Below are 24464 nucleotides of genomic sequence, written 5' to 3'. Positions count from 1 at the left end.
CATAGCTATGACTTACTCTGTGGCCCGAAGAAAAGCTTAATAGTCCAAAAATATTGTTCACTGTTAAAAGTCTCCGTTCACATCTCATCACAACACATCGCAGATGAGCAATATGACGATATATACTGAGACATGAGACAGTAGAAATATGTTTGCAGGTGATACTGCAAATCAATAAGGACAAATGCTTTGTGGCAATCCTGGATTTACAGGATTTTTTAGCAACATGACGAAGTAGCAGGTATTATCTGATATACTAGACTGTGCAGAGACCAACAATCCCATTTGAATGTCTTATCTATCAAAAGTGTCTCAATTAAATTTCCAGAAAATCATGAACTTTCCCATCATCCATGATAAAAGTGTTATGTAAACACTATATGGATGTTAACATTGAGCATTTCAGCAGTGAAGCAGTCATTATCCAGCCTGTAAACTGTTGCATGAAGCCTCATAAACCATCAGTTGATGTTGGCATACCAGGCATCACAGCACTTTGCTGCCATCATGTGGCCTTAACAATTGCATTGTGTATTTCCAGATTTTCTGAAAGATAAAATCTCATTCCTGCCCAAACCCACATTCCACTCATTTTCCTCCTCTGCATCATCCCTCCCTCTTCTTCCTTTTCTTTTCTTGTCTCCCCCTGCCCTTCCCTGTCTCTCTCCGTTGATTGACGCGGTGCTTCTCCTCTCTCTCTCTGAAGCCTGTATGGAGCTCGTGTTGCGGGCGAGGGCGAGGCAGGGGAGGGTCCGGGGTAAAATTGTTCCCCCCCAGAGCGCGCCGCCACGCCTGCTCTCTAGACGAGCAGGCCACAGCCTGGAGCCAGTCCTCCCAGGTCAGTGCGCTCCGGGGGGAGCAATTATATGGCGCGCACGATGCAGCTAAGTGATTTGGAGGAAGTTCTGGCCCTTTAGGTGCTTATGTAGAAAGACGGAGAAGGAGAAAGAGATTGAGGAAATTCAGGGCAGGAGTCAGTTGTTGTGGCGTTTGGGAGCCTGCGGTGAATGTTTGCATTTATTGGTTCCTTTGTTTCGTCATTTGTCATCACTTTTATGTTGGCTGATATGTTTTTCCACGTTGTAAAGCATGACCATGAATGCACTTTGATCTTCTCGCACTGATTCATCCGATCATTTGATTTTCAGACCTGCAAGAGATGCACAATCTGCTGTGGTTGTACATGCTGACTGTGGATGTTGGTGGTCACTTTTGTGTGCTTTTTTGTTTGTGTGTGTGGGTGTTATTACTTTTTACCTATTTTCAGGTGAATATTGGCCATGCAGTTTCTTTGTTTTCGACCAGGTTATCTAATGGTTTGCATAAATGTGTGTGTGTGTGTGTGTGTGTTTGTATTGCAGGTGAAGGTAGCCATTCTGAAGTACATCGAGACGCTGACGTTACAGATGGAGGCTCCAGACTTTGTGAACTCCAGTGAGACTCGGTTGGCCGTCTCCCGCATCATCACCTGGACTACTGAACCCAAGAGCTCTGATGTCAGAAAGGTACTGACACGTGCATCAGACATGGATTTGAGATTAAGATATTCTACATTTCCCGAATCAAAAGCCACTTTAAAACATTCCCATAGTTTATTCTCATCTCACTAGCATCACTGCTCTCTTTGGTTCACACAAGTCTTGTATTTTGTGTTTCCCAGGCAGCCCAGTCGGTGCTAATCGCCCTGTTCCAGCTGAACACCCCAGAGTTCACCATGCTGCTGGCAGCTCTGCCCAAAACCTTTCAGGACGGAGCCACCAAGCTGCTTCAAAACCATCTGAAGAACACTGGCAACGCTGCACAGGTAAATCACACACACTCCAACAGTGTTCACTGAAGGTTTTGTGTTACTAGTTGAGACGTACAAAATTGTTAATCATTATACTTAGACATTAATTTTATACTTCTTTCTGTCAACTTGTTTTGGTCACTTCCTCAGGCACCAATGGGCAGCCCTCTGACGCGCCACACCCCCCGATCTCCGGCCAGCTGGTCCAGCCCGGTCACTTCCCCCACCAACACCTCCCAGAACACCCCCTCACCAAGGTAACACACACATGTCTTAATCGCACATTCACTCACCAGGATCCATAAAAATGGGAAATCCATCTAACAATCATTGACAAATTAGAACGAATACAAGACAAGATGGGCACGTCAGTAAAAAAGAAACATCCACAAATGCTCATAATTGAAACTCAGTCTGCTCCAGCATCTTCATTTTTCTTCTTCTGTAACTACTCTCTCTAATTAACAATGTAAAAATTAATGTGAGGATGCACAATTATTCATATAATCAGAACTGTTTTTGTAGTTTGAAATAATCGGTTCCACTTATTGTATTTATCACAACCAGATTTAATCTAAATGTGTAGTGGAAAAACTGTGTTCCTCAAAAACTCACCTGACGTTAGACCACGTGAAGGAATATAACAATATAGTGAATGATATTCAGCAGGACAGTTTGGAAAAGCTGTAATTTTTCCTCATTTTTCCTGCATGTGTGCAGTGCTTTTGACTACGACACAGAAAACATGAACTCAGAAGACATCTACAGCTCGCTGAAAGGCGTCACTGAGGCGATTCAGAACTTCAGCGTCCGCAGCCAAGAGGACATGAATGAGCCAGTCCAACGGCGGGAAGGAGAGGAGGTGAGAAGAGCAGACAGAGGGGCGCTGCATGCGCTGATGTTTGCATGCATTTGCACAGTGTCAGTATGAGTCTGTATCAAGGCTGATATGGAACCGTGAGAGCTGTACTGAAATACTCATGGGTCAAAGGAAGTTTTTGTAATTATTAATAATGTGTTTTGTTGTAAGTAATATTTTATGACATTTTCTCACTTGAATGAGAACGAAAGTGAAACATTTACAGATGATTGCGTGAGCAGCCATTTGCATCAGCATCATGGTGTTGAGCAGTAGGAGTAAAAATTACCAAGGTGCCAATTTGTCAGAACACTGTGACAAATAAAAAAGAGAAGATGTGCTGAAAAAATTGGTAAACAAAGAGAAATCTTAATGTTCAGCCAGTTCTTAGAGTACAGCTCTGCTGTGAATATGAAACCTAATCAACTGTGACTCTGGACAATATTTCATGCAGTGTTATGCAACAGGGGCAGGGAACATTGTGCATCGACTTTGACACTGATTTATAGTGTATACTGATGGATCTATACACAGAGTCAGTGTTGCTGTAGCAGTGGAGTTTGACTGTGAGCTGTTCACACTTCATTGGTTTGTGATATCACATTTTGTTTAATACAATATGATGCTATTGTTTTGGTGCAATACTAAAACTGTTTTTTTTTAAATACCTTTTTTGAAAGGAGGGGGCTTCTAAATCCTTTTTGTAAAACACACTTTTCAAACAGCAGTGTTAAATCCTGTTTTAACACAAGTAGCCACATGACATTTGCAGCAGTATAGAATTACAGTAGTATAAAATTGTCAAAGTAATGATTTAAATATGTGTTCAAAGAATATGTAAACAAGATCTGACAAAGTATTCTCTGCCAAGTTCTGCTCCGTGACAGTTCTCGAAACTCGATGCTACGGTGACATTTTATTTCAAGCTGAAAATGTAACAGATTTTGATCTGAGACATTTTCCTGTTTTACAACATGTTTTCCAAGAGACTTACAAAAACTAAAACACACACAAACATGGGTACCAACATGTACTGTATGTCACCCTGTCATCTGATACTGTCCCACCACTTCCTTTGTAGCGTGGGAACTGAGAAGCACACATTAAGTGTTTATGGGACTGATGACTGTGAACTTTATCCTCTACAGCCACTAAGAAAACCCTGTTTATTGTTTGTTATGAACCTGGCTGCTGAAGATCAAGCTAAGAGGATTTTAAAAGAACCTTCCCATAATATTTTCATATGTGCTTATACTATGTTATTCAGTCCAAATTTATGACTTCAGGCGTCATGGAGGGTCTTATTGCAGTCCCTCCCAACAACCCTGACCCCTTCTAAAGGACATGGTGTTCTCTAGTAAAGAGGTGTGACCTCCTGACATTTACCCCATGAGATGGATCTGAAATCCAACCATCCCACGTGTCATCAGCCTGCCAATCACAGCACACCTGACTCATCAAACCACCACTCAGATATTAACATTTAGTGGTTTGGGTGTAAATATAAACAGAAACAAGAGCACCTTAAACATCCTCCCCCTCACCCTGCTGTTCTCTTAACTAACACTAATCACAGCAGGAGAACAACATGCTGGTCAGGAAAGAAAACCGAACCCAAGCTTTCATGACCATGTGCCTAAAGTGATCCAGATTAATTTATCAGAAAAATTAGACAGATTAAAAGATTCCTTTAGATCTTTTTACAACATCTGTGCCATCTGTACCACACCTGCACCGCTGCAAGTGAACTCTGGTTTGTCTGTGGGGTGGAAGCAAAACAGAACAACAACAGGATTATGTGATAGTAGATATGAGATTTTAGCATGAATTCAAATACTCAACTACTATTAAATCCATCTGCTGATCATGAACTGTCACGGAAGTGATATCCGAAGCTATAGACCTAATTGTGTGAGATGGTTTAGTGACCATGTGATTATACAGCATGCAGAGTGCTGTGATTTTTTCCCTGATACTTAATACAGTGAAATGGAGTTGAATTTCTATTTATATGGCCTAAAATCACAAACTATTAAAGTATTTGTATTTGTTTAATATGGATTTACACCTTCTGTTCGACCCTCAGTTCTCATGTACAGTATAAGATGCCTCTTTTTTGTCCTGTTTGTACTTGTTTGTTGTCATTTTTGTCAGATGACAACTAATAATTCTCATAATCATTTAATGTCTTTGAGCAGCAAAATACTGCATTAGTTGCTGTCAGTCAAGCAGAATAAATAAACTTTTTTGTTTTGATTTTGCTCCATGGGCTGATGACAAGTCTACAAAACTTGTATAATGAATTATTTGTCTGTTGACTTGTCAGTCCATATAACTTCATGTTAACACCTCTTGGTTTGCTTGTAAAAGAAAACGAACACGAAACGGACCAGAACCGAAAGGCATCTTTTATCTTTTTTCTTTGATTCAGAACAAATAGACTACAGGTGTGAAAATAAAGACCTTATAGACAAACACTCCCTGACATTAGATTATATGTCTTGTAGGGCGGCAGCGGGATAGACGGCAGAGTATCGGACCTGATGGACGGCGGGCGCATGGCTCTGGACAACAAGACATCCCTCCTCAACACCCCCCTTCTCTCCTCCAGCCCCCGAGGTGCCCGCGAACACTTCTCCGACTCTCCCTTTAAACACAGCCGCAAAGACACCAGCCTGGATGACTCTGAACATCTCACCGATGGTACTCTAACACATTATGACAGAAAAATACTCCGTACAACAAATACATATAATAAGAACAAAATACAATTACATGTTTTCTTGTCTATTAACAGATAGCAGCCTGGACCAGTCGGAGCTAGTGGCCGAGCTGCTGAAGGAGCTGTCCAATCACAATGAGCGTATAGAGGAGAGGAAGGCAGCGCTGTGTGAACTGTTGAAGCTGATTCGCGAAAACACCCTGCAGGTGTGGGATGAACATTTCAAAACCATCCTGCTGCTCCTGCTTGAGACAATGGGTGACAGAGAGGTAGCCACACTCACTTTGAGCCTGTAATAACACTGCACAAATAGGCCAAGCCCAAACCCTCTCTTTTAAACGTGAATCTTTTTCATTCTCCCAGCATGTGATCCGAACACTGGCTCTGCGGGTGCTGAGGGAGATTCTCAGCAAGCAGCCCTGGAGGTTCAAGAACTATGCAGAGCTCACCATCATGAAGGCCCTGGAGGCTCACAAAGACCCTCACAAGGAGGTACATTTACTAACACACACAAATCAGGTCACTTAAAAGCAGTTTTTATGATACAAGCATGAAGAGATGGAACTGTACTTTATATATGGATCGAAATATACAAAAACGTGTTCATCTGCTCCATGATCATCAAACAGTTACACTCACCAATTTCAGATTAGCACAGTTGAACAATAAAATGTGACCTCAACCCCATTCATTCATGAATGACATGAATATGATGTTTGACTGTGTTTCTGTAGGTGGTTCGAGCAGCAGAGGAGACAGCAGCCATGTTGGCATTGTCCATCAGTCCTGACCAGTGTATCAAGGTGTTGTGTCCCATCATCCAGTCAGCTGACTACCCCATCAACCTGGCTGCCATCAAGATGCAGACCAAAGTGGTGGAGAGGATTCCCAAAGAGGGTCTGATCAGCCTGCTGCCTGAGATAGTGCCAGGACTCATACAGGTAACACACACACACACACACACACACACACACACACACACAGCTCTGATGTTTAACACATAACTGTTAGTTTTGATGCTGAAAATAACTGATTCAGTCCAGTCCACGTATCCCCTAACCTCACACAACCCACACATTCATGCACAAATACTTTCTCTGACTCCTTTCTTCTGAACAAAGGCCTCTGCAGGTTTGTAACCTATTTTTTCTGGTTGAACAGGGTTATGACAACTCTGAGAGCAGTGTGAGGAAAGCCTGTGTGTTCTGCTTGGTGGCCATTCATGCAGTGATCGGAGAGGACCTCAAGCCGCACCTCAGCCAACTCTCCAGCAGCAAGGTGTAGTTTCCATTGTTACCATGTTACCATGAAGGAGCTGTTTGTTTCCTCTTTTTGTATTGAAACTTGCTTATTCTTTCTGAATTCAATCTGCTACTGTTGTTATTAATATATGTGACAGTAAAATGTTTAACAATATGCAAAACCATGAAAACATAAAAAAATAAACTATAGGAAGGTTTGTTGAATCAAAATTTATCAGCTGTAGATTCATCCCGACCTCCCGTACCATCCACAGCGAGACGTCAAAGTTAAGCAATAGTCATGTGACTTGGACATAGAGTTAAATATACCACATATGACAAAAACTTAGACACGGGTCAAAAAAAGTTTGCTTACACCTTGTGTGACCTCTTGTAACCGGTAGATACAAACATTCACACGTCCATCCTGTGTTCTGTTTTTCTGTCCGTAGCTGAAGCTGTTGAATCTGTACATCAAGCGTGCCCAGTCCGGCTCCAGCGGCAGTGAACCCCCAACTGAAGGCCTATAGGAGACACAGCGCCCTCCCACAGGGCAACCACAGAACTGCAACTCTGCCCACCAAACATAAAACATTTGTTCATGTGCTCACATCCACACAGACCGAGAACAAAACAGACATGCTAACACTCTTTGACAGGAGCAAACTGCTTTACATCTACACGTACGCTTGCACTCTGGACAGCAGAGTGACGCACACACACGCCTAGGTACACACAGTCCTTACACATTTACTGCCACACAGAAAGATGCGAGTTGCGGTGCAGAGGAGTGTTGTAGTTCTCCTGACACATCGCTGAGGACCCACCCTGATCTCAGACTGAACTGAACCCTTAAATTTACATTAAACATAAACACGCTCACATACAGTCACATACTACACCCAGGTTTAATCACTCAAGGATGAAGATATGAAATATCCGTCCTCTCCATTCTCCATTATATCTCGAACACAACAGTATCCCCTCTGAACATCATCCTGATGTCAACAGAAAGTGGTGCATCTGCATGGTTCTCATTTTCTGGGGGGTGGGGGGACAACGTTCATCAAACAGCGCTGAGACCAACAAACGGTGCCGTCTTTGTTTCCTTATTGAGCAGTGAGTAACTGAGGCCAGGTAGACAGGAATGTAAATTTGCACTGTGTCATAGTTTGAATTTATTTTACGCAATGAGGTTTTACTGCAGCAGTTTTTAACGTCTGGAGTTCTCTCTCTCTCTCGCACATGAACACACATGTTCTCTCTTTCAAAAAGGTGCTGATGAGCCGAAAAGGTACGACCAACCAACCCTGCACAGTACTAACGCGAGTCACAGTGGGTCATACCTGCTCATAGCAAATACAGAACATTGGCGGATTCTGAAGTACAGGAGGCGTTATGTGCTTGGCTATGCATGAGACTAAATTTAAAAAAATAACTTTTTATCTGGGTCCTATTGACAGTCAGAATAGTGTGACTGGGGTTTTAAATTAATGTGAAAAAGTCCGCCCCTTTCAGATAACTCCCATGTTGTCCTCCATTTCTCCCAGCTTATCTTGATCAGTCCACTTCTGGGCAACATTGAGAGGAAGATGGGTGCGTGCTGCTTACTACATGAAGTATGACAGGACATGGCTTATTATCACATAGTGGATATGTATCTATATATGATATTAAAATGGAATACCCAATAATGGTGTCATTTAGGAGAGTCGCCCGGGGGGGTGGGTGCACATGCGCACCTGTGCCCATCCTTGTTTTTATTTTTTCCCTCTTTCTCTCTCTCTGTTGCGCGTGCCGTAGTCTCTCTCTCTCTCACACTTATTTTTCTCTGCTGAGAAATTTGTAGAAATGTATTATTTACAGCTCTGAAAGAAAATTGTCATGTCACCCTTTTCTCCTCTTCATCGTGTCTTTCTTTCCTTCCTCTTGTAACATTCTAGTTTTCACTGTTGTGTTTCCTCTGTGCATTTACAAAGCTGTGCTTACAATAAAATAAAGAACTTGTACAGATAATGATCATCCCCGCCTCTGTGATTTTTGCAGTGGGAAAGAATCCCATGGTGAGAAGCGGCAATCAGAGCTGAAACAATTAGTCAGTCGACAGAAAATGAATCTGTTTTTATTATCCACAAATTGTTTAAGTAATTATTCGAGCAATAACACCAAACATTCTCTGGTCCCAGCCTCTCCAACATTGCCATTTTCTCCTCAGAGCAGAGAGCTCTGGCAAGAAAATGTGCAGGTGTTCACAGTATGTACCAGATGATAAGGTGGGTTAGTACAGACGTGGTGCAAAAGATAACATTTGTGTCTTATGCAACATAGCTATTTGAGAAGCCGGTGCTGAATGTCATGTATGCATCTGCTCTCTGGACTGTAAATTTAGGTACAGCTAAAGAGGGTCCCAGATACAGTACCAGTCTGACCTGTAAACCCCCTGACCTTCCTGCGGCCACCTCCTAACTGCCAAGTCCCAACTCTGTCCGCAAAACAATTCCCTTCTTAGGCAAAGGTATCGGTTATATTTAAGGAGTGGAGGATACATGGCTGGACATCCACAAGCTGTGTGGAGTGTAAGCAGTACATTTACTCAAATACTTAAGTACAGTTTTGATATACTTGTACTTACTAATTTAGTCATGCCATTTAATATTGCATCATACTTCTCCACAAAATTACCTCCAGCTGCAACAGAAATATGCTACATACTGAAGTATCAGTAATAATCAAATTATATAACAATGCAGTCTTAGTACTTTCACTTTTGAGTACAATTTGCTGACAGTATTTTTAAGATGCAAGATGTTCAGTAAAAAAAATTGCTACTTGTCTAATGCCATTCTTAAAACGACAAATTAACTAATAAGGGAATTGTCCTTGTAAGAAATTAATTGTAGGTTATTCAGCTAGATTTTTGGCCCATTATGTTTGAGCTTTACTATGTTTTGCACTAAAGTGTATGTTGACGTCTATATGCTGAACTGTGAGACAGGGGGACATGAATTGAGCCGTGAGGCGGGTCTTTCCCCTTGAGCCAAAATAGCGTGTATACCCTGCACGGAAAAACTTCGCCACCAAGAGTCTTGACAGTGCGCAACGTCCAGTGTCCCGACAGGTGGATAATTATTGACTAGGGGACACACAGCAAGTCTGCACCCAACTCCAGTAGACTGGACTGCTCTTCTTTTCGACACTGACCTTAATCAGACATGAGTTCTCGTTTGGGCCTCCTCGGTACCGGGCTGAGTCGTGTTTATTTGCAGCAGGAGTGAGGCGTACTACACCGACAGCTGTTGTGGGACACGATGTTGTTTTGGCAGTCTTACACTGAAAACTTCCGAGCTCCCGTTCAGAGACACGGCGACAGCAGTTATACACGGTATGACCCTCACAAGCCAGAAAGTGAAATGTTTGAATAGTTTGTGTGTCTTATATTCGCTGTACTACATAATAATGAATAACTACATTCTTTATTACTTATTTTAACTGACCCGATGAGCCTTTAATTTCGTGTGTTATGCAAGTGTGAAAAACGGGGGGGGGGTCTGAACATGAAGACACTCACTACTATCACAGTGCCGATCTTTGTTGACAGAGATGACTTTGTAGATATATCATTATAGTTTCTGGAGACACGGCACAGCTACAGTTGGACACAATGACGGCAGCTCGGAGGTCTCTGATTGGCTAATCCCCTTGCGCTGGACACAGTAGGCGGCCTCTGATTGGCTGAGCGCCGTCCTGGCATTCTTCCTGAGGCTGGCGGTGGCAGCCCCGCAGGCTTCACAGACCGACAGTCTGTACGCTGAGGGAGCCATGTTGATGCCTGGTTTTGTGTCAACCGCTGCACTTTGGATGGTTAAAGGACTGCACCTCAAGGACTGGGAGCCTTAGCGGTGATTCCTGCTCCGCGATGAGAAGAGGAGAGCGGGCTGGGATGGTACAGGGAGCGCCAGAAGAGAGCAGCTCTTAGGTCACCGGACACCACACAGTTGATTCAGAACCAGTGAAGTTGATGCTAGTTAGCTTGTTAGCTAGGTAGCAACAGCTGTGCGGACGCTGCGTGGGATGCGGCGTGTAGACTGAAACAATACCACCTTCTCTGCTTGTTGCATTTTGTTGAGCTAACGTTAGCCAGCCTGCTTGAAGACTCCGTGCCTGGGGTAACAACGGCGCTGCTGAATTCATGCTAGTCTGCTTCAAGTTACCTTTGTGAAGCTAGCTAGCTCTTAGCTAACGTTAGCATGCTGACAATCAGCTCGCATCTTCAGTCACGACTAACATTTCTTAGCTGAGAGTATCCTAACTTACCGCTACTTTCAGACAGTCTGCCAGTTGTGGAGCAGCGTTTTGCGCGATAAAAGCCTCTCGAAACCCTGAGTGGAGATATGGCGATACACCCAGTCTCTGTGGAAAGCTACCAGTTCGCCTGCCCAGCTTGCCAAGGAGCGGCTAACGGGCTAGCAGCATAACTTTCCTCTCACGGCGTCACCCAGAAGCTGCAGAGCCCACTTCCTCGCTAGCCGACCTCTCATACCTGAAGCAAGCTGGCGGCCCTCCAAGTAGAAGCCGAGGACAAGGAGCTGGGGCCAATGGCCTGGGTGCTGAAGATGGACGACGCCACCATCGAGTCGGGGCTGGTGCACGACTTCGATGCCAGCCTGTCCGGCATCGGACAGGAGCTGGGGGCTGGAGCCTACAGCATGAGGTCAGAGACGAGAATCAACACGCCAAGCCCCAGCTACCTAGCTCAGTCGTGGGTCGAGAGAGAGAACAACAAACACTCTTACTGGAAGTGTTAACATTACATCCCCCTGTCTATGTGTGTTATTCCATTTGTACTGGCTGTGATGGCTTCTCTTTGTTTCTGGATTTGTAGTAGGGCAGTCACTGCAGGGTGCCACGATCAGGGACAAAGATTAATTTCTCAATATCCCACACAAAAGCAAAGGAAAGACACGTGTTATACTGTGAGGGACAAAGATTTTATACCAGTTCATTCTGTTGCTCAGATAAGTGTGTGTGTGTGTTTCAGCCAAACAGAGACCTACACTTTGTGTTAATTTCAAGATAACACTGAGGAAGTCTGCAGGAAAGGCCCTGGTTTGGTCTCTCACACTGCAGAATAGGTCTGTGTGTAGAGTAGTGATGTGTGGAAACAAAAGGTTGTGTATTGTTTCAGAGGTGGTGGCTCTGACTTAAGTCTTTTTGATCTAAAACCGTTAATAGACTTGAAGGTGTGAGCGGCCAAAGCTTCAGCACGTCTTCCCTCACACCTTCATCTTAGGACAAACCAGGTCTTAATTTCCTTTTTATGAAATCAAATCATCCATTCCCTGCTACAGAGATAATGTAACAAACACTGGGCAGCTTTGATGATTATGAATATTTAGTCTGAATCGTTTAGCTCAGTTTTTATGATTTCACACTAACATTTCTTTATCTCATGATGTTTTCTTTCTAAGATAGAGTGACACAACCAGTGTGTCATTGTAGCTGATACCCCTGGGAATTGAACGACAGTACATTTGACCAAAGTGTACCCATAGGAACAAGTATAGAGTGTCAAATATTGAGAGTTTGTTTGAATGCTTGGGTAGATTTTTATGCTTGTTTACTTACTCTTTTATCAGATATTTCTTGTCTAAGTTCTTTACTTTACACTGGTGCCTTCACTGAACGGTTTGGCAACTGTCTCACAACAGGGTCCATGATTAACTTGCTGTTTAGGCATTTTTGATTAAATCACAATCTTCCTCAGTGACACATGACGTTCAAATTACCATTTTTGAAGGATGTTGAAACATGTTTTATAGTCCCCAGTCTATGATATTAAAACAAGTATTGCTTTGGTGTCAATACAACACATTTGTGCTGAAATGTAACATTTTCAGATGATACCTTTAGTTGCTACACACACAGTCTTTGTCTCTATAATACTAATAATAATAATAATAATAATAATACATTTTATTTAAAGGCGCCTTTCTTGGCACTCAAGGACATACAGTAATTGCAGGGAATAGTTTGCAGTCCAGTAACAAATGTTCATCCCCAGTGTCAACTGTGTACTCCAGTGTCACATGGATATTGTACCAGGTTCTGGTCATTCAGGTGATTCCAACATTTTTTCCCCAAACATGGCGTCTCATTAATGAGGGAATCACTGTTTAGTAAAGACAACTTGTGAAGGGGGAATCAACGTTTCCTGTGTCTATCTTTCTTAAGGGAGTGAAAGGAGGAGTCTGTTGGCATCAGACTAGTATTTGTGTAAACCACCTGTTTAATTAGTAACTCTTGGTATGTGTGGACTATGTTTTGTAATAGGTCATGGGAGGTCATGACATTTGTGTGACGAAAGCAAGAAGCTCTCAGTGCATGAATGTGTCTTATCAACAGCCTCCTTGGCCATCTGCTTTTAGTGTGCGTTTATCTGAGTGTGACGTAGGTGTGTGCCAGTCTCTTATGGGAGAAAGCAAGTTTACCAATACTCAGATCATGGGTTGCATGTGTTTCAATTAGTAAGAACTGTGTGTGATATTGCTGTCAGTGGCTGCAGGAGTAGTGCTATCTGTGGTGTTGGGATGGGTTGTGGGGCATGTTTGGAGTCAGCAGCTGGTAGGAACAGAATGTCTCCGTGTGTTTCAGTGGAGCCAGGTCCTCAGATTTCAGGAAGCAGATGTAGTTTTCCTGGGCAGCAGGGCTTAACAGGGCTGTGGCACCCAGACTGGCATCGTCTGGGCAAAGAAAATACACAGTGATTGAGAGAAAGTGATTTTGAGATAGAAATCTAGCAGGCTCCAGTTTGGAAGACTGTTGTTTGGTGGAAGGTGCCGCAGGAATGTCTTGAAATTATCAGGTTGTTTTTTGGTGTTTGTGTCTTGTTTGCTTCGGTTTTTTTAGGTTTTGCTCGGGTGTAGAGAAGCATCATGACTTGCTAAAAAGTTTTCCAGGTAATGAGATGCCATGATCTGTATTTCTTTGCATGGCACAGGCACTGAGATCTACACACAGACACACTCCTGTTCACTGTGCCCCCGTTGACACTCCTGCAGCATTTGTCAGGGTGAGCTGAGGACGGGTTGGTTGTCTAGAGTGGCTGCCAAGTGTGAGAGATAGTATGTGTCAGCAGCTCAGGCTATCTCTGGGTGTTTTTGTTCATTTATCCTGCAGCTGCCTCATGCATACATAATAAGAGAGCCATTTGATCGATGGAGAGTCTTCGTCACTTATTCTAAAATAAGCCAATCCATTTAATAATTCCACACTATGAAGAGGTGAAGTATTGTCTTACTGAAAGTGGTGCATGCAACAGTTTCAAAGGCACAAACCATTTGTTGTGTTTTGTGGAGATGATTGTGGAACAACAGTCCCACATGGTGTTAAGGTTTTTTTAATAAAATCTTTAAACTTTGAGTCAACTTCAGACACAAAGCAACTGAAAAAAGTGACAGGCCAAAATCAAGGAAATTTCACAAAATAAAGTTCAACATGGAAAAACTTTTTTTCATTCTAAGGGATTGTTTTTTTTCCCTGCTTGCCCCTCCCACATCATATCTATACTGACTTTCTGTTTGCATTTCTTCTCTCTGTCTCTCAGCGATGTGCTGGCTCTGCCAATCTTTAAGCAGGAGGACTCCAGCCTTCCTACCGAAAACGAGACCAAAAATCCCCCATTCCAGTATGTGCTGTGTGCCGCCACCTCGCCTGCTGTCAAGCTGCATGACGAGACGCTCACATACCTAAACCAAGGTGAGACAGACAATACAGTTCATGCATTCAAGGGTCTTGGTTGTGCTTTACCTGCTTTTGTTCTGTTTTTTTTTTTTTTTGTTAAGTAACTAAATTTTTCTACTTAGGCTACAAAACTGCACATGAAGACGATGGTATTTGATCTGGTTTGTTCACACACAGCCATCATTTAACATCACTACATAATTACCAATTATTGATCAAAGTTCACATGGAATTAAAGGATTTAAAAGAATTGATAGATAAAAATTGAATTTTCCAATGTGAATTATGCAGAAGTGATAGTGCAGCTAAAATGGTGGGAAGTGTCTGCATGTTGTGTCAAACACCAGATATACCATCACAGTGGTCTCAACATCTGCTTATAAAGGCTGCCTCACTAAAACATAAGTTGAGTATTTTATAATCATCTGAGCGGAAGAAGTCAGAGAAGATGAAGGACATTTTACTAAGTAACAAGCCTGGGTCTATACTTAGGTTGGGCTCCCCAAAAAGTACCTGCTCAGGTGGCATTACTTCCAATGGCCCAGAAATCAGGGTGGAGTTATGGCAGATGTTTTTTAAAGCCAACAAAACTCAACAGCAAGCCAAGTTTACTGTTGCAAAATCTTTTTTGTTCCCAGAAGTTTGATAAGTTAAAAGAAAGGTAATGGCCAGATAGACAAGAAAGTCCACAAGTTGTTGAGCATTTTATCAAAGGAGGAGACATCGTGGAAACACAGAAAGAATTGCACTGAAGAAACTTATCTCTTTTTATAGTTCTTGCATTTTAGTCACTGAGACAGTTTGGTGGAAAAAGGGCCTTTTGTCTTCAGTCTCTTCTAAATTACATAATAAACAAAGCCTGTACTCTTTGGGAAGACTCTTAAAATACAAGTAATATATACATTCACCCTTTCATCGGGTTTTCTCTCTCTCAGGCCAGTCTTACGAGGTGCGTATGTTGGACAACAGGAAGGCAGGGGAGTTACCAGAGCTCAACAACAAAATGGTTAAGGTGAGAGGATCCTCTCAGCTGGAAGACAGACTTTAACTTATTATATCAAGTACACTTTGTACTCACATTGTGTGTCTCTGTGTGTAGAGCATAGTGCGAGTGGTGTTTCATGACCGCCGGCTACAGTACACAGAGCACCAGCAGCTGGAGGGCTGGAAGTGGAATCGTCCTGGCGACCGTCTCCTTGACATCGGTAATGACGCCTGGCGAGAAATGTTTACTTTAATCATCCTGTGTGCGATTTGGAGTTCAAATTTCTGCATGTATCTGTGTGTGAGACAGATATCCCCATGTCAGTGGGCATTGTGGAGCCGAAGACTCACCCCTCCCAGCTCAATGCTGCTGAGTTCCTGTGGGACATGAACAAAAGGACTTCTGTTTTTGTGCAGGTAAAACATACACACACACACACACACACACACACACATCCTCACTCACACAAACCACACACACAGGTCTCTTTTGTGCCATCTGTTGGGCGTGCCACTGAATTTCCACTTCAAACACATATTTTGATCACACTCTTACCCTTGTCTCCCGCCTGTCTGCAGGTGCACTGCATCAGTACAGAGTTCACTCCCAGGAAACATGGTGGGGAGAAGGGTGTCCCTTTCAGAATCCAGATCGACACGTTCGCCCAGGGAGACAGTGGAGAGTACACAGAGCACCTCCACTCTGCCTCCTGCCAAATCAAAGTCTTTAAGGTACACACTCATTCTCAGGAGGGGAAATGTTTCCACTGACTGAAATTATGTTGACATTCCTTACCACCTCATGTGTTGGCCCTCACAGAAATGAAATCTCCCCTTCCTTTTCTGGTCTCTTCTTCTTTGGTTCCTGTTTAGCCAAAGGGGGCGGACCGTAAGCAAAAGACAGACAGGGAGAAGATGGAGAAACGTACAGCTCAAGAGAAAGAAAAGTACCAGCCCTCTTACGATACCACTATCCTGTCAGAGGTCAGTATGCAGCTGCAATGGACTGCCAGGCTTTACAGCTATGAGGCTTTTGCACTAACAAGACAATACTAATAACACACATCCAGGTTCAGTTTTTATTCTATCCATGTTAAATATATGCACCAGTGAAAAGTATTTAATGTATAAGCAGCCCACCACATGGGTAATTTCAGGTAAAGGACCATCCTGGTGTTTTAGCCCATGTGCAACAAGACTACATCAATGACAACCTTTTTTCTCAAATATGTATTAATAACTTAAATTTCTGAAAGTTTTTCTTTCCCTACCATCTGGACAGCGATTATCTGCTTCTTACAATTATTTTCTCAGAGCCCATGTTACCGTGCTCAGAATGCTTGTTTTGTTTGGACAATATTAAAAAAAGAAAAACCCTCAAAGATAATCAGTTTACATCAATATAAAACGGAGAGAAAAGCAATAAATCCTCACGACTAGAAAGCTGGGTCCAGAGATTTTGAGGTATTTTTTCTTGATAATTGACACTAGCAAATTATTATCCATTATCCAAATTGTTGCCTGTTATTTTTCTGCCAACCAACTATTGAATTAATCCATTTTGACAATTGAACCTTGGAAGAAAACTACCGAACAGCAGTCATTTTAATACAATGAGCCACCTTCTTTCTTTGCCTTTTTTTTCTTGTTATTTTTGACTTTTACTTTTTTTCCCACCAGAACTTACAGCTCTTGAATTGAAATGCTTTTTGGCAACTGACACACAGATGTTCAATGGCACAGTGACACATCAATTAAACACTGCAGAAGAAGTCTTAAATAGAGACAATACTTCAACAACAAAAACATTCAGGTCGAGAGATTGTTCACAGTGATGGATTACCTGTGTCAAGCAAGTCTCTGTAAATCTGTTTTAATGCTGTTGTGACATGAACTGAAGTGACTGCTTGGAAAATTAAATGGTGACTGGTGTATAGTACCAGATGATTAACAGGGTTTCCCCAAGTCAATTTTCTGCAGAGATCGTAAGCCACTTAAATCTTGATACACCATCTAGTGATCTGTTAAGTTAGAAGTTAATGACGTAAACAATAGACAGACCTTTTAAATATATGGCATTTGTTGTGTGAAAAGGCATCTCTGCTCTTTTTCAATGAAGCCAATTTTTTTTTTTATTTCATAAAAGGACACATGATGTCTAACACATGATGTTAGCAGAGATGAAGTAAAGGGGCTAAAAAAAACTTAGGTATAGGTTATAATGTTGGTGCCCAAGCAGTGATTTTTACATTTTATATACTTGTGCCACACCAAGATGTCTCTCAGATTATTCACTCAGTGATGGAGTGTGTTTCCTGGAGTTATTGGTTGTGTTTTTGTGTTGGTCGCTGGCTGGCTAACCTCCTGCTGTGTGTCTGTATGTAGACGAGGCTTGAACCCATCATAGAGGATGCGGGTGACCACGAGCTGAAAAAGTCCAGCAAGCGGACACTTCCCGCTGACTGTGGCGACTCCCTGGCCAAGAGAGGCAGTGTAAGCATCCTGCTCTCCTCTCCTCCAATCCTCTTCCCCATCACTCCATCCACAGCCTTAAGCTTGTTTACACGAGACCCTCATCAGCTGGGAAAGGGATGTATTTGACATGAGGTGGGGTGGAGAATTTTCTTCAACCCTTGAGCTCTTGTTTCTGGGTAGCTGGAGTTGGCCTTCAGTGATCATTAAACTAATAAGTATGTTACCTCTATGTGAGGTTTTGGTTTAATTGAGTATTTAGATGTACATGTCTTTCCTTTAGTGCTCCCCATGGCCAGACAATGCCTACGTCAGCACCAACCAGGCAGCTACTCCCTCCTTCGCCTCAACCCCACTGTCCACCTACACAACCTCCTCAGTACCGGACAGGTAAGTGTGTGTGTGTGTGTGTGTGTGTGTGTGTGTGTGTGTGTGTGTGTGTGCGCGCTTGTTCAGTTGTGTCTTTGTCTGATGTGTGTGTTGGGTTCAACTCTCTTATTTGTCATCTCTTGTTTTGTTTTCTAGTGACTCGTCCTCTCCCAATCACCAGGCAGACCCTGGCAGCCATGGCAACTTGGAGGTTGGTCTGCACTCTATGCACCTGTATGAACCAGCGGAAAAGTTAAAGAAAAAAACATAATGACATGTCACAGTAGGAAAAGCACAGGTGTATATATTGAAATGTCCATGTGGCCTAGACATTGAAACTAAAGTGAGCGGTGTCAGTTTTATGTAATGTTGCTGGTATGATGTCAGCATGACTCTCAACAGATGTTTCCCTGTCTATTTTTGCTGGGAACAACACACGTCAAGTGAGACGCAGAATCTCTAGATCGCATGAGGCGTGGGACGCCAAACATTAGCTGTTTACTAGCTGTTTTACCACTAACTTGTTAAAACAAAATAAGCAACTTTATAACATCACTTTAAGTTTAGGTCATGTGAGATGGGAAATTTTGGGTTAGGGTTTTTTTTGACATTTTATTTAGTAAACAGTTCATCAGAAATAATGTAATTCAGTGGCAGAGGAAAAGAACCACTAGATGCAGACCTAGTTACATCAGCCATGAGTAGGATACTGTTTGATGTGATTGCTGAATATGAGTGCGGAAAATAAAACTGGGATCTATGTGTTGACGTCCTCAGTGTCCCTGTCCTCCTCTACAGCAGCTGAGCCCCACTGCGTCCATACAGGACGCACAGAAGTGGCTGCTGAAAAACCGCTTCAGCTCCTACACAAGGCTCTTCTCTCACTTCTCAGGTACACACACACACACACAATACAACACACATGCATAGTGATAGCAGCAGCAGTCAACTGAGTGTTCCTCTTCTTCTTGTGTGTCTTCTTTGCGTAGGTTCTGATTTGTTGAAGCTAACCAGGGACGACCTCGTCCAGATTTGTGGGCCAGCAGATGGGATCAGACTCTTCAATGCACTTAAATCCAGGTGTGTGTGTGTGTGTCAGTGCTAGTGTCAGTTTCTGTGGTTATATATCTGTAATAGCAACAACATGCTAGTGTTTTCCCACTGAATTTTATTTTCTGTGTGTGTGTGTACGCGCCTGTGTAGGTCGGTGTGTCCCAGGTTGACAGTGTATGTCTGTCAGGAGTCCCCTCGGGAGAGCCCCCTGCTGGAGAGACACAGCACCAATGAAAATGGAGACCACAGCATCTCCTCTAGTTTACGCGGTACAGATAGAAACTCTGTGTGTAACAGCATGTATCATTCTTAGTCCTTGGTATAACGAGTAGAAGTGGCATGTGAACGGTCTGAATTTAAAACCTGTTTCTGTTTGTGTGCAGTGTACCACGCTCTGTACCTAGAGGAGCTGACAGCTGCAGAATTGATCCGCAAGATGGCGTGTGTGTGCAGCCTTCCAGTGGGAAAAATCAACCAGGTGTACAGACAGGGTCCTACAGGCATACACATCCTGCTTAGTGACCAGGTACCAACACACAAACACACGGGCTCTTTGCCTCTCAATTAGCAATTTAATACAGTATCACACTCTCATCTGTGAAGGGCTCTTTATTAAGAGGGATGGTATAATTAAAAGGGTAAACGGGGATACTCTCCTCTTTAAGCAGGAAAAAGCATCAACATGGATACTGAATGACTCACTCAGCTTTGGGATACAGTTTGTGTTGTTTGCTTGTAAATGTGTTATATTCACAAAGATATGAGCTTATTCTCCAAATAGATTGTAGATTAGTATTTTTTTGTTTTTATATATAGATTTAATGCACTCAATATAATATGTTGGCTTTCAGACAAAATAAGTGACAGACTGCTTTTTCTTTTTTATTTTAACTACACTACACCTCAGTCGATGACTCGTTTAAATTTTTCAGCTCTCAAATATTGATATTAGTATCTGCCTAAGAAATTCAGCCTTGGTCTTGCTATAATCCGCATAAATGCAGAATCGAGCTGAAGTGGACGAGGCCAGAGTAAATGGCAGGACCGATATCGAGACTCAGTGTCACTCTGTGAAGAGGAAGAAATAAACTGTGTGTCACTATTTTGTGTGGTATCTGACCAAGAACAACATCTCTATTGTCTGTAGCGTCACTTATTTGCATGTAATTTACAGTCCTCTATCGTACACCTACTGCGTTGTTTATGCTTTCATTAAGCCCTCTCTTGACTCAGCCTGTCATGTCAGTGACCTCTCAAACACCAAAAAAAAAAACATTATCTGCAAGTTGACAGGGATGTTAAAGGAGCTGCAACATTTCAGGTTGTCCCTTTTTGTTATTTCCAGATGGTTTACAACTTACCTGACGAGAGCTGTTTTTTGATCAGCACTGTCAAAGGTGAGCTCATGATGCTTCTGACTCTTAACATTGTACTTTGGCTTGAAATGCAGTTTGAAGGATCTAATGTACTTCTTGTCACTCTTCTTTCTCCTCCAGATGAATTGGGCGAAGGACTCCATCTAATCCTGAAGTAGTGATGAGGACAGATGGCATCACTAATACTCCACCCTCTGTTTTGGAGCAGAAGCCTCCCTCTGTCCCTTTCTGCCTGCCTCTACTCTTTCCTTCTACTTCTCCCTCTCTCTCTCTAAACGATCGCTCGATGGAAAGCAGAGAGACTGCGTTAAAGCCATGTAAATGTTAGAATCTGACATGGGTGCGTCCACTGTTTCATATTGAAAACACTATTAACGGAGGAGATTAGTTAAAGGAGGAGAGACTGGGGGAGATATAGGGTTAGGGGAAAGATAATTATCTTCTATGTATTTTGGTTTTTATTTTATTTTTTGTCTTTTATATGGTTTTTGTGTGGAGAAGGGAGGGGGGAGGCTCCAGGAGAGAGGGGAGAGTATGATCTGGCTGGCAGGAGACGGAAAGAAAGCAGAGTTTCCTTATTGCTCGTTGCCCTTCCTACACAACGCGCACAACCAGCATTAGGCCAGTATTTGATAACCTGTACTGCTGAACAGCATGCGATCTCAACATACTAACTTGCTTAAAGGAGAATCCCAACTTACTCTGCTTGTTTAACATTCTCTCGGGGTTGTCGTAGTAAACCATTTATTGATCAGCTGAGCTTGGCAACCCCTGAAATATCCAGGCTAAATTTGTGGAAGTGGCGTCAACTTTTGTGGATGTTAACACCAACATTCAATTTTTTTTTTTTTTTTCTTGGACTTTGTCAAATGGACTGATTTCATTGACTCTTGTCACATAGTCGCCCTATGTGATTTTAGACTTCCAGCCATATCTCTGTCTGTTGACATGACGTCACACTCAGCTCAACTCTCTTAATGTACATCCTGTCTGGCCTGCGCTTTTACTGTTTTTAGTTGATGCTTTATTTATGGATAAGCTGTTTCTATTGCTCTCATTGACTTAAATTGTTTCTGGTGCCATATTGGCTTTTTAGCTCAATCTTTTACTCGCATTCACACACACAGAGCACATACACCTCCTCTTTGACTCCTCTGCTTTCTGTGCTGACTAAAACACTGGTTTATTGGAGTGGGGGTTTACACCTCCTGTGATTTTGGCCGTAAATGTGCAGAAAAAGAGGAACAAACCTCAGTAGAAGACTGCCATGCAGAGCAGTAACGCCTATCCAAAAACCTACTATAATGTGGACCAAACGGGTTTCAGATTGATAGGCATTTTTTTGAAGAAAAGCCTCACATGAAAGCATTAAAAGAATTGGTCATAAGGTGAATAAAACCCTCATGTAGTGGAGCTGCTTGTGTGCTGCTTGTACAGAGTAATAAACCCTCCATTCCAGGATGTGCTCTCCAAGAAACAACCCATCATGCAGCAGGCTGGCAAAAAAGCATCAGTGTTGTAGCCTGGTTTCAATAGTCTTGATCCTGTAGACTAGAAAATCACGGCAGCTCCACAGCCATCTTCAGACTCTTGTGTTTTTAATGTAGCTGAACACAGGAAGTACAGGTCATGTGTTTTGAGTGCCCTTACTTTGAAAGGTGACAGGAAACCTCACACAGGTCGGGGAGTAGCAGGGAGGCACTGTTGGTTTAGTTGACCCCCTCACTTTTGGTACACGATGTCTGGCAATGTTGAAGTGCACAGTTTGCACGCCTCTAAGTGTCAGAATGTGTGTGTGTGTGAGTGTGTGCGTGTGTGTGCATGTGTATCATTTTTCGTTCTTACAAAGAAAACTTAATCATGTCAGTAGTTGTCATAAACCTTTTTCCTGTTGGTATAATGAAACTGTGTTTAGCTTGCTGTTTAGTAAAGAGCATGTGGAAGACAGGGAAGGGGAGGGAAGGATAGTTTGGTCCTTGGTGAGTGTAACCCCTCCTTCTTTTTCCAGATGTTAGAGACCAAGCCTGCACTGAAAAATCACAAAAACTAAAGCTTGATGTGTAGTCAGTAGTCCTACAGCCACACCCTCTTCTTATCCACCTAATGAGTAGGAGAACAGAAAAAAGAATGTTGAGACTAAAAAGCATCGGTTTTCGTCTCACCGTGCGCCAGAGCCAGAACTCTTGTGGTGTTTACAAGGACGTGATTACCACAGCTCAGTAAACTGTGTTCATCAACTTCAAAAATGAGTGAGAATAGAGTGGATGTGATACCAAGTCAGGCAAACTCTGGCGAGCAGTTGTGATCCCCTGACGGCCTGACCAATCGTCTGTCTGTGAGTGTGTGAGAGAGTGTGAGCAGGAGAGGTGACCACTGTTTATGTACAGCCTAATGTCAATGATGATGCTTCTGATGTGCACAGTATGGTATGCTGGAGATGTACACAACCACATGTGCTGGGAATAAATGATTTCATAACTTTATCTGGTGTCTTGTTGCATTATTAGAGAAAATATTTTACAAGAAGCTAATTTATGATACTAAAGCTGCTCACATACAATCCAGATAAACTCATGTCTATATGCCTTTTCGGGCAGTCATGAATCTAATGGACCTTATTTTTGTCTTAATGACCAATAAAAACAGGAAAATCATAATTACACATGCCAAAGGCACAATGAACTACGTTAAACAACCTTCTGTGGTATTGCATGATATCAGAGGTGACATTTACATGACACTGCTGAAACCTGCCAGAGGTTTCCCAAAGCAGATGTTAAGGACACAGAATCATGCTAATTTTCACTTGAGCCATTGTATCAGAAGCTGAATCACGTGGGACAACTAGTGAATACAGCTGTGGCAATTATTTACCAGAAAAGTAGCAATTAATTTGCATCCCGGTGGACTGAAGACAACTGGTGGCTCACACCTGAATATCTCAAAGAGCATGTCCATGAGCATATCTGTTGTTGTACAGGTCACACAATTGCTTTTGTATTAGAGCATTTTGGATTTTCCAGCTGGTTTAACAGTTATAACTACATTTTTGATAACCAACTGGACAAGGTTGGCAAATACTGTGGGACTACAAGCCCCTCAACGGGGCCCCCAGAGCTCCAGGTTCACTGTGAGGCAGCTGGTTTGTGGTAATTGGATTAACTGTTTAAAAGAAGATTGTAAATTGGTTTGGAAATAAAGGAATATGCACTTTTAATGATCAAATAAAATTACATGAGGCTTTACAGATGGGTCCTGTTTTACTACCTGATCTTCAGGACCTGACTTGATGAGTGTATCTGTGTCCAAAAAAAATGGATTTAAGTCCTGAAATATCATAGTTGATATTTGTGAAGACCCAAAATTAAACATTATACGTAAATAAATACAATATATTCAAAGAGGTAATCAAATAAATACATTATACAGTATTATATATGACTGTTGCTTTGCTCGCTGAATGAGGAAACAGCCAAAAGCCCCAAAAAATTATTCATGTTATGCAGTTTTCATGGTGTATTGGCTTAATAACATTAAATAAAAGTGAAAACAGATGTCCACAAAGTGATTTAAATCAGTTACATATATAACATACAAAATACTTGCAGCTCTTCCAGGTCAGTATTTGATAGAAGCATCTTTACACCAAATACACCAAGTTTTTAGAGTATTTATATTGCAATCAGGTACACCACCTTATCCACAGACAGGTGTTCTCAATTTCACTAATTATGTGACTTCATAAGTATATAATGTATGTGACTTCAATACATTAAAATAAAAAAATTTGAAGTTGGGTTGAATATTTTCATATGAACTGTTACTGGCTGTTGTTATTGACTTTGTGATGAAAAGTGAC

General features: G+C 42.2%; 2 protein-coding genes across 12 annotated transcripts in view; both read left to right on the top strand.

The window, feature by feature from the left end:
- clasp2 (cytoplasmic linker associated protein 2) overlaps positions 1–8627 on the top strand; it is a 57625-nt gene extending 48998 nt beyond the window's left edge. For all 6 annotated transcript variants that reach the window (XM_087175587.1, XM_087175586.1, XM_087175582.1 and 3 more), the window contains 10 exons: positions 1362–1505; positions 1661–1804; positions 1940–2046; positions 2510–2651; positions 5156–5351; positions 5446–5639; positions 5734–5862; positions 6105–6311; positions 6532–6648; positions 7064–8627. In XM_087175587.1, coding sequence (XP_087031713.1) covers positions 1362–1505; positions 1661–1804; positions 1940–2046; positions 2510–2651; positions 5156–5351; positions 5446–5639; positions 5734–5862; positions 6105–6311; positions 6532–6648; positions 7064–7141 — 1458 coding nt within the window. In that variant the 3' untranslated portion in view covers positions 7142–8627. The remainder of the gene's footprint in view (positions 1–1361; positions 1506–1660; positions 1805–1939; positions 2047–2509; positions 2652–5155; positions 5352–5445; positions 5640–5733; positions 5863–6104; positions 6312–6531; positions 6649–7063) is intronic.
- Positions 8628–9670: 1043 nt separating this feature from the next.
- ubp1 (upstream binding protein 1) lies at positions 9671–23088 on the top strand. Of its 6 annotated transcripts, none has more exons than XM_023412081.2 (17): positions 9673–9993; positions 10238–11322; positions 14215–14366; positions 15287–15363; positions 15451–15556; positions 15646–15752; positions 15915–16067; positions 16209–16319; positions 17721–17828; positions 18091–18197; positions 18333–18387; positions 18954–19068; positions 19166–19256; positions 19380–19498; positions 19613–19755; positions 20575–20626; positions 20726–23088. In XM_023412081.2, exons 2-17 carry the CDS (start codon positions 11207–11209, stop codon positions 20761–20763), a joined length of 1650 nt encoding a protein of 549 aa, XP_023267849.1. In that variant the 5' UTR covers positions 9673–9993; positions 10238–11206; the 3' UTR covers positions 20764–23088. The 6 variants fall into 6 exon arrangements, with proteins under 6 accessions (XP_023267854.1, XP_023267852.1, XP_023267849.1 ...); XM_023412082.2 differs by having other exon boundaries at positions 9674–9993; positions 18975–19068; XM_087175588.1 differs by having other exon boundaries at positions 9675–9993; positions 10238–10587.
- Positions 23089–24464: the final 1376 nt, after the last annotated feature.

The sequence above is a fragment of the Seriola lalandi genome, unplaced genomic scaffold (assembly GCF_002814215.2).
Source record: "Seriola lalandi dorsalis isolate HSWRI2012SDOR001 ecotype SW California unplaced genomic scaffold, Sedor1 jcf7180002054476, whole genome shotgun sequence".
In the NCBI taxonomy this organism is placed as follows: domain Eukaryota; kingdom Metazoa; phylum Chordata; class Actinopteri; order Carangiformes; family Carangidae; genus Seriola; species Seriola lalandi.
The sequence above is the reverse complement of the archived record's forward strand: the minus strand, read 5'-3'. Positions and strand labels throughout refer to the sequence as shown.

Coding starts and splice junctions, on each gene's coding strand:
- ubp1 (XM_023412081.2), top strand. CDS start 11,207: ATGGCCTGGGTGCTGAAGATGGACGACGCCACCATCGAGTCGGGGCTG. Junction 19,499..19,612: donor CATCTCCTCTAGTTTACGCG/GTACAGATAGAA, acceptor GTTTGTGTGCAG/TGTACCACGCTCTGTACCTA. Junction 19,756..20,574: donor ACATCCTGCTTAGTGACCAG/GTACCAACACAC, acceptor TGTTATTTCCAG/ATGGTTTACAACTTACCTGA.